The 14634-nt window shown below is 41.8% G+C and overlaps 1 protein-coding gene across 1 annotated transcript; it reads left to right on the top strand.

The window, feature by feature from the left end:
* Positions 1-519: 519 nt before the first annotated feature.
* LOC137824775 (uncharacterized) lies at positions 520-1499 on the top strand. Its single transcript, XM_068630454.1, has 2 exons — positions 520-695; positions 812-1499. The coding sequence occupies exons 1-2, from the start codon at positions 520-522 to the stop codon at positions 1497-1499; spliced, it is 864 nt and encodes a 287-aa protein (XP_068486555.1).
* The last annotated feature ends 13135 nt before the right edge of the window (positions 1500-14634 follow it).

The following is a 14634-nucleotide window of genomic DNA, read 5'->3' as shown; positions in this document are numbered from 1 at the left end:
TGAAATTCTGTAAAGATAGAGGGTGTTCTATCTTGAGGCGTGTGGTGTTGCAAAGAGGGTGAATGGATCTTGTGTTTTTCAAGGTCACCTCTTTGTGGTGTGTTGGTGTAATCTGGAATTGATTACTAGTGAAACTCAGAGGTTGTTCTGAGAACTGGATGTAGCTCAAGAGTGAGTGAACCAGTGTAACTTCTGTTGTGTAAATATCTCTATCTCTATCATCTTATAACTGTTTGATTTTATTCTGTTTTTGCTGCTGGTATAAACAACTGGTTAAATCATGATTTTAACTGATTAAAATTCTGAAATCAGTTTCTGTATCATTGATTGATTGCTTTCCTTCCTTGCTTAACTGTGATTGTATGATAAAGATTCGTTCTTAATCAAATCTTTGCGAAAATCTTTCATAAACAATTCACCTCCTCTTGTTTAAGCCACTAATTCTCACAATTGGTATCAGAGCTTGGTTCTTGAAAGATATTCAAGTTTTTGTTTATGTTTTTCTAAAAACTGTTTTCAATGGCTGACAAGATGCCTTTTGGGGAAGGTGCTTCCATAAACAGGCCACCACTATTTTGTGGGGTCAATTACCAGTTTTGGAAGGTGAGAATGAAAATCTTTATGCATTCAACTGATAAGGGAATTTGGGAAACAATTGAACATGGTCCCTTTATACCTCAAGCAAAAGAGATGAGGTTTTAATTGATAAACCTTTATCTGAGTGCACTGAGGCTGAAAGTAAAAAGGCCAAGTTTGACTGGATTGCTAAGAATATAATAACCTATGCCTTGAGTTGTGATGAATTTTTCAGGGTATCACAATGTAGCTCTGCAAAGGAAATGTGGGACATCCTTGAAGTTACACATGAAGGAACAAACGATGTCAAGCGAGCCAGAAAGCATGCTCTTATTCAAGAGTATGAACTCTTTAGAATGCAAAAAGGAGAGACCATTTGTGATGTACAAAAGAGGTTCTCTCACATAGTGAATCGCTTAATGAGTCTTGGTAAGACTTTTGACAAGGAGGAGCTGAATATCAAGATATTGAAATGTCTTGATAGAACATGGCAGCCAAAGGTCACTGCCATCTCAGAGTCAAAAGATTTGACATCAATGACTGTTGCCTCATTGTTTGGTAAGCTTAGGGAACATGAGCTCAAAATGAATAGGTTGGTTGTCCAAGAAAGCAAGGACAAACATAGAAAAGGTATAGCTCTCAAAGCTTGCAATCACAAACAACAACAAAACTCAAGTGGAAGTGATGAAGACACCATGAGTCTGCTCTCAAGAAAATTCAGCAAGTTCTTGAAGAAAAGTCAAGCTTCGAAGAGGTATGGTTCTAAAAAACCTAGTGATTTTAATACTAACAAGTACACGTGCTATGGCTGTGATGAACAGGTTCATATCAAAGCAGAATGCCCCAATAATGCAATCAAAGAAAAGGCAGATTTCAAGAAAGAAAAAAGGGGAAAAGCCAATAAGGCATATGTGGCATGGTAGCAAATAAGCTCTTCTGATGATGAAGAAGCAAATATGTGCCTTAAAGCTTCAGTATCAAGTAGCATGAGTTCATCATCTTCAATCAAAGGTAACAAATATTATCAATTGGTTGAAGCTTTTAATGAAACTCTTGAAGAGGCTAACCGATTGGCACTTTCTCTCAACCAGTTGAAAGGTCTAAATAACTGGTTGGAAAACAGAGTCAAGTCTCTGGAAGAAGATTTGGGTAAAACAAAAGAAGATTTTGAAAACCTTGATTTAGTTTACAAAAACTCATCTTGCAGTTGTGAGTCAAAAGTTTGTGAAAATTGTGAAAATCTTGAAAGAAAGATTCATTATCTTTTGAAAACCTTGGACAAACTTACAACTGGAAAATCCAATTTTGAAGATGTTCTTGCATCTCAAAATGTGTTTTTGGAAAAGTTGGTTTAGGTTTCTATCCTTAAAGCAAAGGAAATGGGATTTCAAAACCTTTTTCATCTGTATCGGAAAAACAATCAGTTAAAAGGTCGATTCAAACGGTTGTTACATGCTTCTATTGCATGAAGAAAGTTCATTCTGTTAGGTACTGTAGGTTTCGAAAATATTTGGTTCCTAAAGGGATCTTTAAATGGATTCCCAGATGTTTTGATGATTCTAAAGACAGGTTTAACACAAAGGGTCCCAAGTTCTTTAAGGGATCAAACCTTGTGATTTAACAAGTTTTGTTTTGCAGATTTTTTACTTTATTTGAAGGGTCAGAAAGATCAGGACCTCAAGAAGATCTTTGTATAAGTCAAAACCTTATCCTGATTACATGAAATGCTTACATTTGTGTAACTGTAATCTGAGGATAATTTTCTTGTTCTTATCCTTGTTGAACATTAGTTCTTAAATCCAATTCAATACTGTTTTCTATGACTGGATTATGATTAGCATACATTTCTTCTATGCTTTACACTAATTTGTGTGCATTAAGAACCTTTATGTTTGAGTATAGCATGGGTGCTTAAAAATCTGTTTTTCTAAAAAAAAAAAATTCTCCAGTGCAAAATTTCAACCGATTGTTTCTTCGAAACAACCGATTGTTTTCTCTCTGACAGCAGTGGGCAAAACTGTTTTTAATTTCTAAATCCTAATTTACAATTATGTTCGTAAAATCTGTGGTCAATATTGTATTAATTACATGTTTGAATACAATTTGGTTTTGCTATAACTAGACTTAAATAAATCATATTCTTCCTATCTTGGAAATTAAAGTTGCTCTTAAAGTTTGGTCAAATCAACATGTGAGTATTTGTACTTTTTATTTGACTGACAAAAACAAATTTAAGGTTCAAATTTGATTCGTTTTTCAGTTTCGAAAACAACCTACATAATTCCAACTCAGACCAAGAATTATGGCTATATAAACAAAGCTATTAGCTGCTGGTTTTTCACACAAACAACCTGTTGTTCTTTCTTTTCCTCTATTCTAAGCTTTTCTGCAGTGTGCCAAAGATACTCTTTGAATTGAGCTATGGTTGGAACTCCTCCATCTGCCAAAAGGATGAAGACCAGGGCTGTTAGAAGTGGTGGGAAGCTTGAAGGATGATTTTTAGGAGATGTTGATCTTATCAACAAATATCTTCTTGAAACAAGTATAAAAAGTGTCAATACACCCAAAATAGTCTTTTCACTTGGATGAAACAACAAAATCTGTCCACTGTGAGAAACATCCTCAAGGAGCAAAGATTGAAGAGATTCCTAGAGCTCACTGGGAACATATATCCAGATTTAGTGAAGGTATTTTACACTAATCTTTAATTCAATGGTGAGTCACATGTTTCTCATGTGAAAGGTGTAGATATGATCATCACAAATGATGTATGGGCTGTTGTGGCTGGATTAAAATCCTCTGGACTGAGGATCAACAAAGGGAACCTTAGAATTGTTGAAGAATTCAACAAAATGCAGTTCTATAAGAGTTGTCTCAAGAATCCCCTTTCCAAAGTGAGAATTTTTTCAATTGGAGGATTAAAGCTTGATGAAAGGCTCATAACCTTCATAGTATCATGGATTATCACACCTAGGGGGAGTAATCACTCCACTATTTCTGAAGAAGATCTAATGTTGATCTATTGCATCATGAACAAAGTGAAGATCAATTGGATCCACACCATCAAAGAGCATATGCAAAAGTCCAAGAGGTTATGTGATTTCCACTATCCCTATGCTATTTTAATCTCTGAATTTCTTCGCTATTTTGAAGTTGATATAGAAGGGGAGCTGGATGAAGTTATCAATCCCTCAAGTGATATTAACAGTGGATCCCTAAGCAAAATGGGATTTACTAAAATTTGTGGGAAATGGCTGAGCAAAGATGGTGATCAAGCTAGCCCAAGTGGAACAAATGAGGATGATGAACTTGAAGAAGCAGCAACACAAGATGAACCTGCTGATGAGGCTCAAGAGGCTGGTCATAATGATGTTAACATGAGAGAAAGGATGACCACAATGTCTCCTTTTGAAAGATTGATGATCAACCGTATGAACACCTTTGCTGAGAATCAAAGGAATCTCCATGACTTGTGTGAATCAAGATTCAATCATATGGATTCACGTTTCTCCACCCTGGATGAAAAAATTGAAGAGGTTCAAAATCAGATTATGGAACTCCAATTTGAAAGGGAGGACAGTCATTCTTTCTAGTTTGTTGGTTTAAATTTATGTTTTCAAATTCTTTTCCTTTATGCTGTTTTTTTCCTTTTGTCTATTTGTGAAGACAAATATGGGGAGAAATATGTTGGGATTTGTAATGTTCTTAAGTGTGCTTTTACTGCTTTTAAACATTACTTTAAATGGTTTAACTTTGAAATTTTAAAACTGTTAAAAACTCTGATACAAAATTTCAACCGGTTATTCCTGCAAAATAACAGATTGTTTATCTGTGCTTACACCTGTGTATGTTTGTTGGTTTCTCATCTGATTTGGTTGATGTTCCTTTTTGGAAATCACCTAGTGAGAATTGATTTCTGGTGCTTATTTGATTGGAATAGATTACCCTATGTTTCTATGTTTTCTCATGAATACAGGTTGAAAAAATTCTAAACAAAGAACATTCCTAAAAACATCCCAAGGATTTGTCTCCATTAAATAGGGGGAGATTGTAGAGCATGAGACATTTGATGTTTCAAATCCACATGAAGCTTGAAGCTGTGCTGCTTTTGGTTTGGGTTTAGATTAGATTGTTTAGAATCTTTGTAAAAGATCAATCATGAATCCTTGCACAAAACTTGACCAATCTATTTTAAAGAAACAAAGTGTTTTTCCAAGCAAAGGGAAAACAACCGGTTGAATTATCGATATAATCGATTGTTTGTCACTTAGCTGGCTTAATGGTTTTGAAACTATTTTTTTGAATTGGTTATGCAACTACCTGACCCATTCAACCGGTTAAATGTGTGTTTTCATAACAGTTTTTTGAAAACCTGTTTTAACTGTTTTAGATGTAATCAAAATTAATTTAGCTCATTAAAACTGCCTTAAACAGCTAGATTTCATGTGCTATAAATATAGCTATTCTTTCAAAGCAAAAACAACAAGTTTTGATACAGATTTGAGATCAAAGAGAGAGATTAGTTTTTGAAAGAAGTTTTTTCAAAGTTGCAAGATTGTTGTTCAAGCTTTGCTCTGGTAACAAGATTTGATCATAGGACTTCCTGTTTTGTGCAATCTAAGGTGTTTTCTATCCTTGTCTAGATTCTTGTAATTTTACTTTCTTAAAACTATTGTGTTTTTGAAATTCTGTAAAGACAGAGGGTGTTCTGTCTTTAGGTGTGTGGTGTTGCAAAGAGGGTGAATGGATCTTGTGTTTTTCAAGGTCACCTCTTTGTGGTGTGTTGGTGTAATCTGTAATTGATTACTAGTGAAACTCAGAGGTTGTTATGAGAACTGGATGTAGCTCAAGAGTGAGTGAACCAGTATAACTCCTGTTGTGTAAATCTCTCTATCTCTATCACCTTATAACTGTTTGATTTTATTCTGTTTCTGTTGCTAGTATAAACAACAGGTTAAATCGTGATTTTAACCGATTAAAATTCTGAAATCAGTTTCTGTATCATTGATTGATTGCTTTCCTTCCTTGCTTATCTGTGATTGTTTGATAAAGATTCATTCTTAATCAAATCTTTGCGAAAATCTTTCATAAACAATTCACCCCCTTCTTGTTTAAGCCATCAATTCTTACACCATCATCCCTAGAGGATCTGATACAAACCTAAAAGATGGATCAACCCCTAACCAAGCCCAACCTTCCAAAAGAAGGACACGAAGCATGACACAAAATCAAGGGCTAGGTCAGGATCCACCATTAGTCAGTGCTTCAGAGCCCATCATTCCTCTGAGGATTACCACGAGCAGAGCCCAAGCCATGGGAGCTGAGCGCCAACTAGTTTCCTTGTTTTCAATTTTAGTAGAGTAGGGTCCAATTATCATAATATGAGGGGTGTATTTATCAAATTGGGCCATACAAGTCCATTAGGGTTAGAATGTAGCCCTAGCTTCAAGAAGCTAGGACTAGGGGTACATTGACCACCAAGGCACCCATTCCTATAAATAGGGTGCCTTGCTTCATGTAATGACAAGTTGAATTTGATGTAAAAAAACTCTGCTTGAGTGAATATGTGAGTCTGAGTACTCTGGATTTTATGGGTCTTATCTTAGGTGGGTAGTATCTTAAGTGGCGACTCCAGGTCTTATCTTGAGTGAGTGACATCTCAAGTGGTGACTTTAGCACCACTCATCTTGGAGTTCATCTGCTCCAAGTGGCATGACCACCTCCATCCCTCCTAAGTCTTCTAATCCTTTCATCTTTTCCCTTTCATTCTCCTTTTATATTTATGTCACCTTCTTCTTCCTTTTACATTGTCTTCTTCTCGGCTTTTCTTTATTTGTTACTTATTCATGCGTTTTGTTCTTGCTTATTTCACTTAATTTCTGCATTTTGCATCATTGTCACATCATAACTATGTTTTTCTATTTTCCCTTTTGAAGTGAACCTTCACACTTACTTAACCACTTGGTTAAGTTCATGTCCAGTGCGAATCTTCTTAGGGTTCTCACCTTAAATTGCTAAAATCCAAAATCTAAACAAAAGTGAAACCTTTAAAATGTGCAATCCTAAAATCAACTCACATTAGGATCACTAGGAGAAGAGCCCAAGCAATGGGAACTGAACACCAGCTAGTCTCTATGATTTTAATTTTAGTAGAATAGGGTTCATATAGCATAAAAGAGGGGTGTGCTTATCAAATTGGGCTTGTGCAAAGTCCATCAGGTTAGGAAGGTAACCCTAGCTTCTAAAAGCTAGGACTAGGGGTGGCATTGACCAAGGTCAACACCCTAGACCACCCCTCTCTTCTTCCATTTCTAGCCTTCACCCATTTGATTGTCTGGATCTCTAATCCTCTTGTACTTATCAAGTTCTTGTTAAAAATTGTTCTAATCACTCCCTTATTCTTGCTAGTCTTTCTTCTCGGAATTGTTTACATAAGACTAGCTCGTTTTGATTCTTTAATATGTAGCTTCAAGATAAAACATGTATGGAGTTTATTCATGATTAATAGAAAAATACTGTTGTTAGTTGTCCTATGTATATTTTGCAACGTAAATCGAAAAGGGTTGAAAATTGAGCTTAGACAATGGAATAAAATTTCTTTTGGTAATGTTCAGAATGAAGTGATTCTTAAGTAGAACTCCCTCCTTGCTATCCAACAAAGTTTGGAGACTGCCAATCCACCAGTCATTGAAACTCTTATTGATCAAGAGAAGACTGCTAAAGAGGAGCTTGATAATGCATTCATTGTCAATACTCTTTTTGGAAAGAGAAGGCTATGATGATCTGGTTTAAAGATGGGGACATAAACACTGCTTTTTTCCATGTTGTGGCAAAAAAAAAAAGAAATAATTCTAGTGGGATTCATATATTAAGAGATGATAATGGTGTTATTAGGGATCCTAAGCTTACTGAGGATCATATTTTGGAGTTTTATAGAAACCTCTATGTTGATTCTAATCCTAATGCTCACATTATTGGTAATACGAATGATTTTATTTGTACCTACATTCCTGCCATGCTTTCTTCTGAGGAGAATATTGTGTTGATTAAATGTCCTGATTATTTGCAAATCAAGAATGTTGTTTTTAATCTTAATTGTAATAGTGCCCCGGTCCGGATGGTTTTGGTGGTGTTTTCTATCTTTCTTGATGAGAGATTATTGGGACAAATAAGTTGTTCAACAATTTTTTAAATAAGACAGAATCACCATGGGATGAATAGTAATGTGGTCTTCCTCATTCCTAATGTACCGATCAGGTCATCGGGTGTGATGACGTGGACAAGAGAAAGGTGGGTGGTCGAGAAGTCAACATAGTCGCCGCTTGTGGAAGTGGCGTTCTGCAGTGTACATAGTCGCCGTTTGTGGAAGTGGCGTTCTGCAGTGTACATAGTTACCGTTTGTGGAAGTGGCGTTCTGCAGTGTACATAGTCGGTTGTCGCCAGGTTGGTGTCGTCGCCGTGTTAGATGACGGAAGATCAGGTGGTCTGACATCGCCGCAAGAAGCACATCGCCGGATTTCCCAGTAAACTCGGTTGAAGCTGTTGGGGGTTCAGGCGAGGAAGTTCAAGCGTGTAAGTTCAGTAAAGATGATTCTTACGTCAGCATGAGGCGTGAAGGTTAAATGAGTTGGAGTAAACAGCTTGCTCCTCGACGACGGGATTCCCAGAGTGGACATTCGTCGATGGCGAGTTCCTCTCAGTTAGAACATGCATGGCGTGGCAAAGAGGAAAGTGGCACCTGCGACAAGCGATATCACAGAGATGGTGTACCTTGTTGCATCCGATACTCGCCTTGTCAGGTGGCGTTCCAGAGCGTGTTACGTGCTAGGTTACACCTTGAATAGGAGACTTGGTCGCGTAACTGCATGCTACATAGAAATGGCTCAAGTTACCCCAACCCAGATGACGACACGTGTAGGGTTGGATGATACATGTTACCCCAACCCAGATGATGACACGTGTAGGGTTGGATGCTACATAGAAATGACGCTCAAGTTACCCCCGCTCAGATGGTGACACGTGTAGGGTTGGGTACTGCCTGTTGCCCAGCCCTGATGATGACACGTGCAGGGTTGGATGCGAGCCACGCGTCCAAAGCGTAACTGCCTGGAGAGAGAAAAAACCTAGGTATAAAGGTAAACTTAACAGAATTTGCAGGGGTACGTTCATTACGGCTCATTGTTTTGGGTTGAGTGCACTTGAGTACGGTTCTACAGAGTATAGTTTTCTCTCAGTTACTTAAGTACGGTTCTTGTTACTGACTTGAGCGTCGGAGCGCCACCGGCCGCAGAGGCGCCATACTGTGTTTTCAGGTTCTCAGAGAGACAATCTGTAGTGTGGACTTGAAGCGCTCGTGGCGTTAAAGCTGGTGAAGGAAGACCGTGACGAGGCAACGCTCTTACGCTTGGTCAACCGGCAGGAACATTTGGCACCCACCGTGGGGCCGTATAAAAGGTGATTCCCAACCACAGTTCGAGTTTGTTGAAGCTTTGGTGTTTTCTGTTCGACTGCTTGTTGTCGCAGTCGATTTTCTGGAGTTTTCACCGTTTGTTTGGAGTTTCTTTGGGTTGCTAAGTTTGCCGAGAAAGGATGAGGACAACGCGATCCAGTTCAATCGCGCCGTCAACCGAAGAAGACACTGTGTCTATGACGCAGGTGATGGAGATGATGAGGACGTTGCAGGAGAACGTAGCTGCATTGCGTTCTGAGCAAGAAAGAATGCACGAGGCACTAGTGGCCTCACAGGCTAGGAATGAAGAGCTCAACAGGATCAACGAAGAGCTGTGTAAAGCTCTTCAGGGACGGGAGGAGCGTGCGATGGGGGACAGATCTGCACCCCCATCCCCACCGCGTAGCTTCCCCGTGCCTTTTTCTCAGGAGATCATGGACACGGTGGTTCCTGCAAATACGGTAGCGGTGAAAGCATCTTTCACCAGGGTGGAGGACCATGAGGCTCATCTCACGGCGTTTCACACTCAAATGATGCTCTCAGGAGGGTCAGACGCGATCTACTGCAAGGTGTTCATGAGCACTCTCAGTGGAACAGCGCTGGACTGGTTCGTCAGTTTACCTACTGGCCACATTACCACGTTCCAGCAGTTTTCCAAGATGTTCGTTGAGCAGTACATAGTGAACAAGGCACCGTCGTTGGTGTCTTACGACCTGTTCGACGTGAGGCAGTATCAGGGGGAGTCTCTGAAGGATTTTCTGAACAGATTCGGAGCTCAGATCGTCCGCCTGCCAGGTAAAGATGAAGAAATGTTTGTGCACGCCTTCAAAAAGGGTGTATTGCCTGGGCCTTTTAGTGAATCTCTGATCAGGAGCCACCCCGCCACGTTTGCTGAAATCCGGCGACGTGTTGTGGCTCACATCGCCGCAGAGAGTGAAGTCTCCGAAAAGAGGGGAAACGTGGCTCCAGCTAAACCACGAGCTCAAACGAGGATTCAGCCGCAGCGAGTGGTGGAGGCGGCGGCTGGGAAGAAGGATCAGAGGGTGTATCACCCATATGACCAAAGAAAAACAAGGGGAAAGGGCAAGGGCGGCCAAGGGAATCTAATCGCCCTCCCAGGTATGAGTTTGTGATGGGATTGGCTGATCTTATTGCCATCCCAAACATTGCGGCCAAGCTTAAAGTGCCTGAGAAAACGTCAGATAAGGTGTTGGGGCCAAAGCCAGATATGTGGTGCGAGTTCCACAAAAGCTTTGGCCATTCCATTAACTTGTGCTTAGCCTTGGGACATCAACTCGCTGAGTTGGTGAAGCGCGGGTTCTTAAAGGATTATCTGCTCGAGAAGCGAACGAGTCAATCATCAGGGTCACAATAAGATCAAGGCAATTCAGAGATGGCAACCTGGTGATGAGGAAGGCCCACCAGTATGAGATGGAGAACAAATTGTCGCCCAAGTGGACAGGACCATTCAGAATAACAGAAGCACTCGGGAACGGCGCCTACCGCTCGGAGACGCTGGAAGGAGGGGCGATTCCTCGCACTTGGAACGCCACCCATCTCAAGTTTTATTGCAGTTAAAGCATTGTAAGTAGCGATTAACTTGAACCGTTTAAAGCAGTTTCAGTTAAAACAGTTTTTCAAGGGGGCACTCTTTTTTCCCTGAGGAGGGTTTTTAACGAGGCCACCCAATAAAGAAGGTTTCGAAGTTTATCAAAGTTTCCAAGTTTATTAAGTTTGCATGCTCATCGTTTTTTAAGTTTTCGGAGAGAGACTTTATCGCCTTTGCGTAATTTAAAGCAATGGTGAATTCAGATCGCATGCATCCAGTACAAGGTTTTAAAGCATAAAGTTTTAAACCCTCATCGCCACCTGGCGATCGGAGGTGAAAGTGAAGTTTTAAGTCCTCATCGCCACCTGGCGATTGGAGGCACAAGTATAAAGTTTTTTAAGTTCTCATCGCCTTCCGGCGAGAAAAGATTAAAAAGTCCTACTCGCAGTGAGCGAGTGTAAGCGAGAAAAGATTAAAAAGTCCTACTCGCCGTGAGCGAGTGTAGGCGAGAAAAGATTAAAAAGTCCTACTCGCCGTGAGCGAGTGTAGGCGAGAAGAGATTAAAAAGACCTTCCGCGCCTCGAGCGAGTGTAGGCGAGAAGAGTTTAAAAAGACCTCCTCGCTGTGAGCGAGTGTATGCGAGAAGAGATTAAAAAGACCTTCCTCGCCTCGAGCGAGTGTAGGCGAGAAGAGTTTAAAAAGACCTCCTCACCTAGAGCGGGTGTAGGCGAGAAAAGATTAAAGTCCTCCTCGCCCCGAGCGAGTACAGGCGAGAGCAGATTTCAAGACCTCTTTGCGTAAGCAAACCGAGGCAAGTTTGAAAGTCCTCAGTGCATCCGGGGAAGGAGGAGATGTAACCCCTGGGCAAGTTGAGGCATCAGGAAAGTCCTTCTCACCTTCGAGTCAGTGTAGGCGAGAAGAGATTAAAAAGACCTTCCTCGCCTCGAGCGAGTGTAGGCGAGAAGAATTTAAAAAGACCTCCTCGCCGTGAGCGAGTGTAGGCGAGAAGAGATTAAAAAGACCTTCCTCGCCTCGAGCGAGTGTAGGCGAGAAGAGTTTAAAAAGACCTCCTCGCCTTGAGCGGGTGTGGGCGAGAAAAGATTAAAGTCCTCCTCGCCCCGAGCGAGTACAGGCGAGAGCAGATTTCAAGACCTCTTTGCGTAAGCAAACCGAGGCAAGTTTGAAAGTCCTCAGTGCATCCGGGGAAGGAGGAGACGTAACCCCTGGGCAAGTTGAGGCATCAGGAAAGTCCTTCTCACCTTCGAGTGAGTGTAGGCGATAAGAGATTAAAAAGACCTTCCTCGCCTCGAGCGAGTGTAGGCGAGAAGAGTTTAAAAAGACTTCCTCGCTGTGAGCGAGTGTAGGCGAGAAGAGATTAAAAAGACATTCCTCGCCTCGAGCGAGTGTAGGCGAGAAGAGTTTAAAAAGACCTCATCGCCTTGAGCGGGTGTAGGCGAGAAAAGATTAAAGTCCTCCTCGCCCCGAGCGAGTACAGGCAAGAGCAGATTTCAAGACCTCTGTGTAAGAAAATTGAGGCAAGTTTGAAAGTCCTTAGTGCATCCGGGGGAGGAGGAGATGTAAGGCATCAGGAAAAGTCCTTCTCACCTTCGAGTGAGTTCAAGCGAGAAGAGATTAAAAAGACCTTCCTCGCCTCGAGCGAGTGTAGGCGAGAAGAGTTTAAAAAGACCTCCTCGCCTTGAGCGGGTGTAGGCGAGAAAAGATTATATTCCTCCTCGCCCCGAGCGAGTACAGGCAAGAGCAGATTTCAAGACCTCTTTGCGTAAGCAAACCGAGGCAAGTGTGAAAGTCCTCAGTGCATCCTGGGGAGGAGGAGATGTAACCCCTGGGCAAGTTGAGGCATCAGGAAAAGTCCTTCTCACCTTCGAGTGAGTTCAGGCGAGATGAAATTGAAAAGTCAGGGGTGTTAATGATCTTAAGTATGGGAAAGGAAGGTTGATAGAAGACGACTTTTCCCCTTGAGTGAAACATCAATATTGACCTAGTAAGGCCAGTTAAAGCCTCCATGCTTGTGGGCGTTGTGAAGGTAGTTAAAATCCTTCTCGTCTTGAACGAATTCAGGTGTGGTGCAAAGGGTGGAAGAATTTACAGGGTGGCTGAGGTAGGTTCGTAAAGGGCACCTCACTACCTAGATCATTGTTCTGAAACTCAGGGAGGTAGAGAGGGATTCGAAAGGAAGCTCTACCCCCAGATGAGGGAACAATGGTCAAGATCAAGTTGTTTCAGGTTAAAGACTCAGGGAAGGTAGAGGGAGATCCGAAAGCCAGCTCTCCTTCCAGTCAAGCAAAGTCAAGCAAAGATGTTTCAGTTAAAAGGAAAATGGCATCGCCGAAAGCCTAGGGCTTTTAGATTGAAATAGAAAAAAGATTACACGGCGAGAACCAGGTCAGCAAAGTTTTAGGCGATAACCTAGAAATACACATGTCACTTGGCAGATCAGGCAAGCGAGATTTCAGATACTAAGAATGACCCACGCCTACTGCTCAGTAAGTGATTTCGTGTCAAATGTTATTGCTATAGACTAATCGTTTGTTCAAGTTAAGTTGGTTTCCAGAGAATTAAGCGTCAGTTTGTGCCAAGTTAATTGGGTAGAGTGAAAACCAACCAAGTTATCAGGTGATCGCACAACAGATAAGTTAAAGCCACGTAGGTCGCCGAAAATTCAACTTCTTAGTCTTTTCGCTGGACAAATCACAGCTTAAGACTGGGGGGCTTGTGTACCGATCAGGTCATCGGGTGTGATGACGTGGACAAGAAAAAGGTGGGTGGTCGAGAAGTCAACATAGTCGCCGTTTGTGAAAGTGGCGTTCAGCAGTGTACATAGTCGCCGCTTGTGGAAGTGGCGTTCTACAGTGTACATAGTCGCCGTTTGTGGAAGTGGCGTTCTGCAGTGTACATAGTTACCGTTTGTGGAAGTGGCGTTCTGCAGTGTACATAGTCGGTTGTCGCCAGGTTGGTGTCGTCGCCGTGTTAGATGACGGAAGATCAGGTGGTCTGACATCGCCGCAAGAAGCACATCGCCGGATTTCCCAGTAAACTCAGTTGAAGCTGTTGGGGGTTCAGGCGAGGAAGTTCAAGTGTGTAAGTTCAGTAAAGATGATTCTTACGTCAGCATGAAGCGTGAAGGCTAAATGAGTTGGAGTAAACAGCTTGCTCCTCGACGACGGGATTCCCAGAGTGGACATTCGTCGATGGCGAGTTCCTCTCAGTTAGAACATGCATGGCGTGGCAAAGAGGAAAGTGGCACCTGCGACAAGCGATATCACAGAGATGGTGTACCTTGTTGCATCCGATACTCGCCTTGTCAGGTGGCGTTCCAGAGCGTGTTACGTGCTAGGTTACACCTTGAATAGGAGATTTGGTCGCGTAACTGCATGCTACATAGAAATGGCTCAAGTTACCCCAACCCAGATGACGACACGTGTAGGGTTGGATGATACATGTTACCCCAACCCAGATGATGACACGTGTAGGGTTGGATGCTACATAGAAATGACGCTCAAGTTACCCCCGCTCAGATGGTGACACGTGTAGGTTTGGGTACTGCCTGTTGCCCAACCCTGATGATGACACGTGCAGGGTTGGATGCGAGCCACGCGTCCAAAGCGTAACTGCCTGGAGAGAGAAAAAACCTAGGTATAAAGGTAAACTTAACAGAATTTGCAGGGGTACGTTCATTACGGCTCATTGTTTTGGGTTGAGTGCACTTGAGTACGGTTCTACAGAGTATAGTTTTCTCTCAGTTACTTAAGTACGGTTCTTGTTACTGACTTGAGCGTCGGAGCGCCACCGGCCGCAGAGGCGCCATACTGTGTTTTCAGGTTCTCAGAGAGACAATCTGTAGTGTGGACTTGAAGCGCTCGTGGCGTTAAAGCTGGTGAAGGAAGACCGTGACGAGGCAACGCTCTTACGCTTGGTCAACCGGTAGGAACACCTAAAATTCAAAGTGCTAATTCCATTAAAGTAAGTGCGAAGGTTCACTTCTAGAGGGCAATGGAAAAACACAAGTGTATGGTGAATGATGATGAAGGGCGAAAATAAA

This window comes from Phaseolus vulgaris, chromosome 8 (assembly GCF_000499845.2).
Source record: "Phaseolus vulgaris cultivar G19833 chromosome 8, P. vulgaris v2.0, whole genome shotgun sequence".
Taxonomy (NCBI): Eukaryota; Viridiplantae; Streptophyta; class Magnoliopsida; order Fabales; family Fabaceae; genus Phaseolus; species Phaseolus vulgaris.
The sequence above is the reverse complement of the archived record's forward strand: the minus strand, read 5'-3'. Positions and strand labels throughout refer to the sequence as shown.

What these genes read in the sequence shown, in the direction of transcription:
- LOC137824775 (XM_068630454.1), top strand. Translation starts at nt 520, where the DNA reads ATGGCTGACAAGATGCCTTTTGGGGAAGGTGCTTCCATAAACAGGCCA. An exon ending in CCTCAAGCAAAAGAGATGAG is followed by an intron (nt 696 to 811) that starts GTTTTAATTGAT and finishes TGAATTTTTCAG; the next exon opens with GGTATCACAATGTAGCTCTG.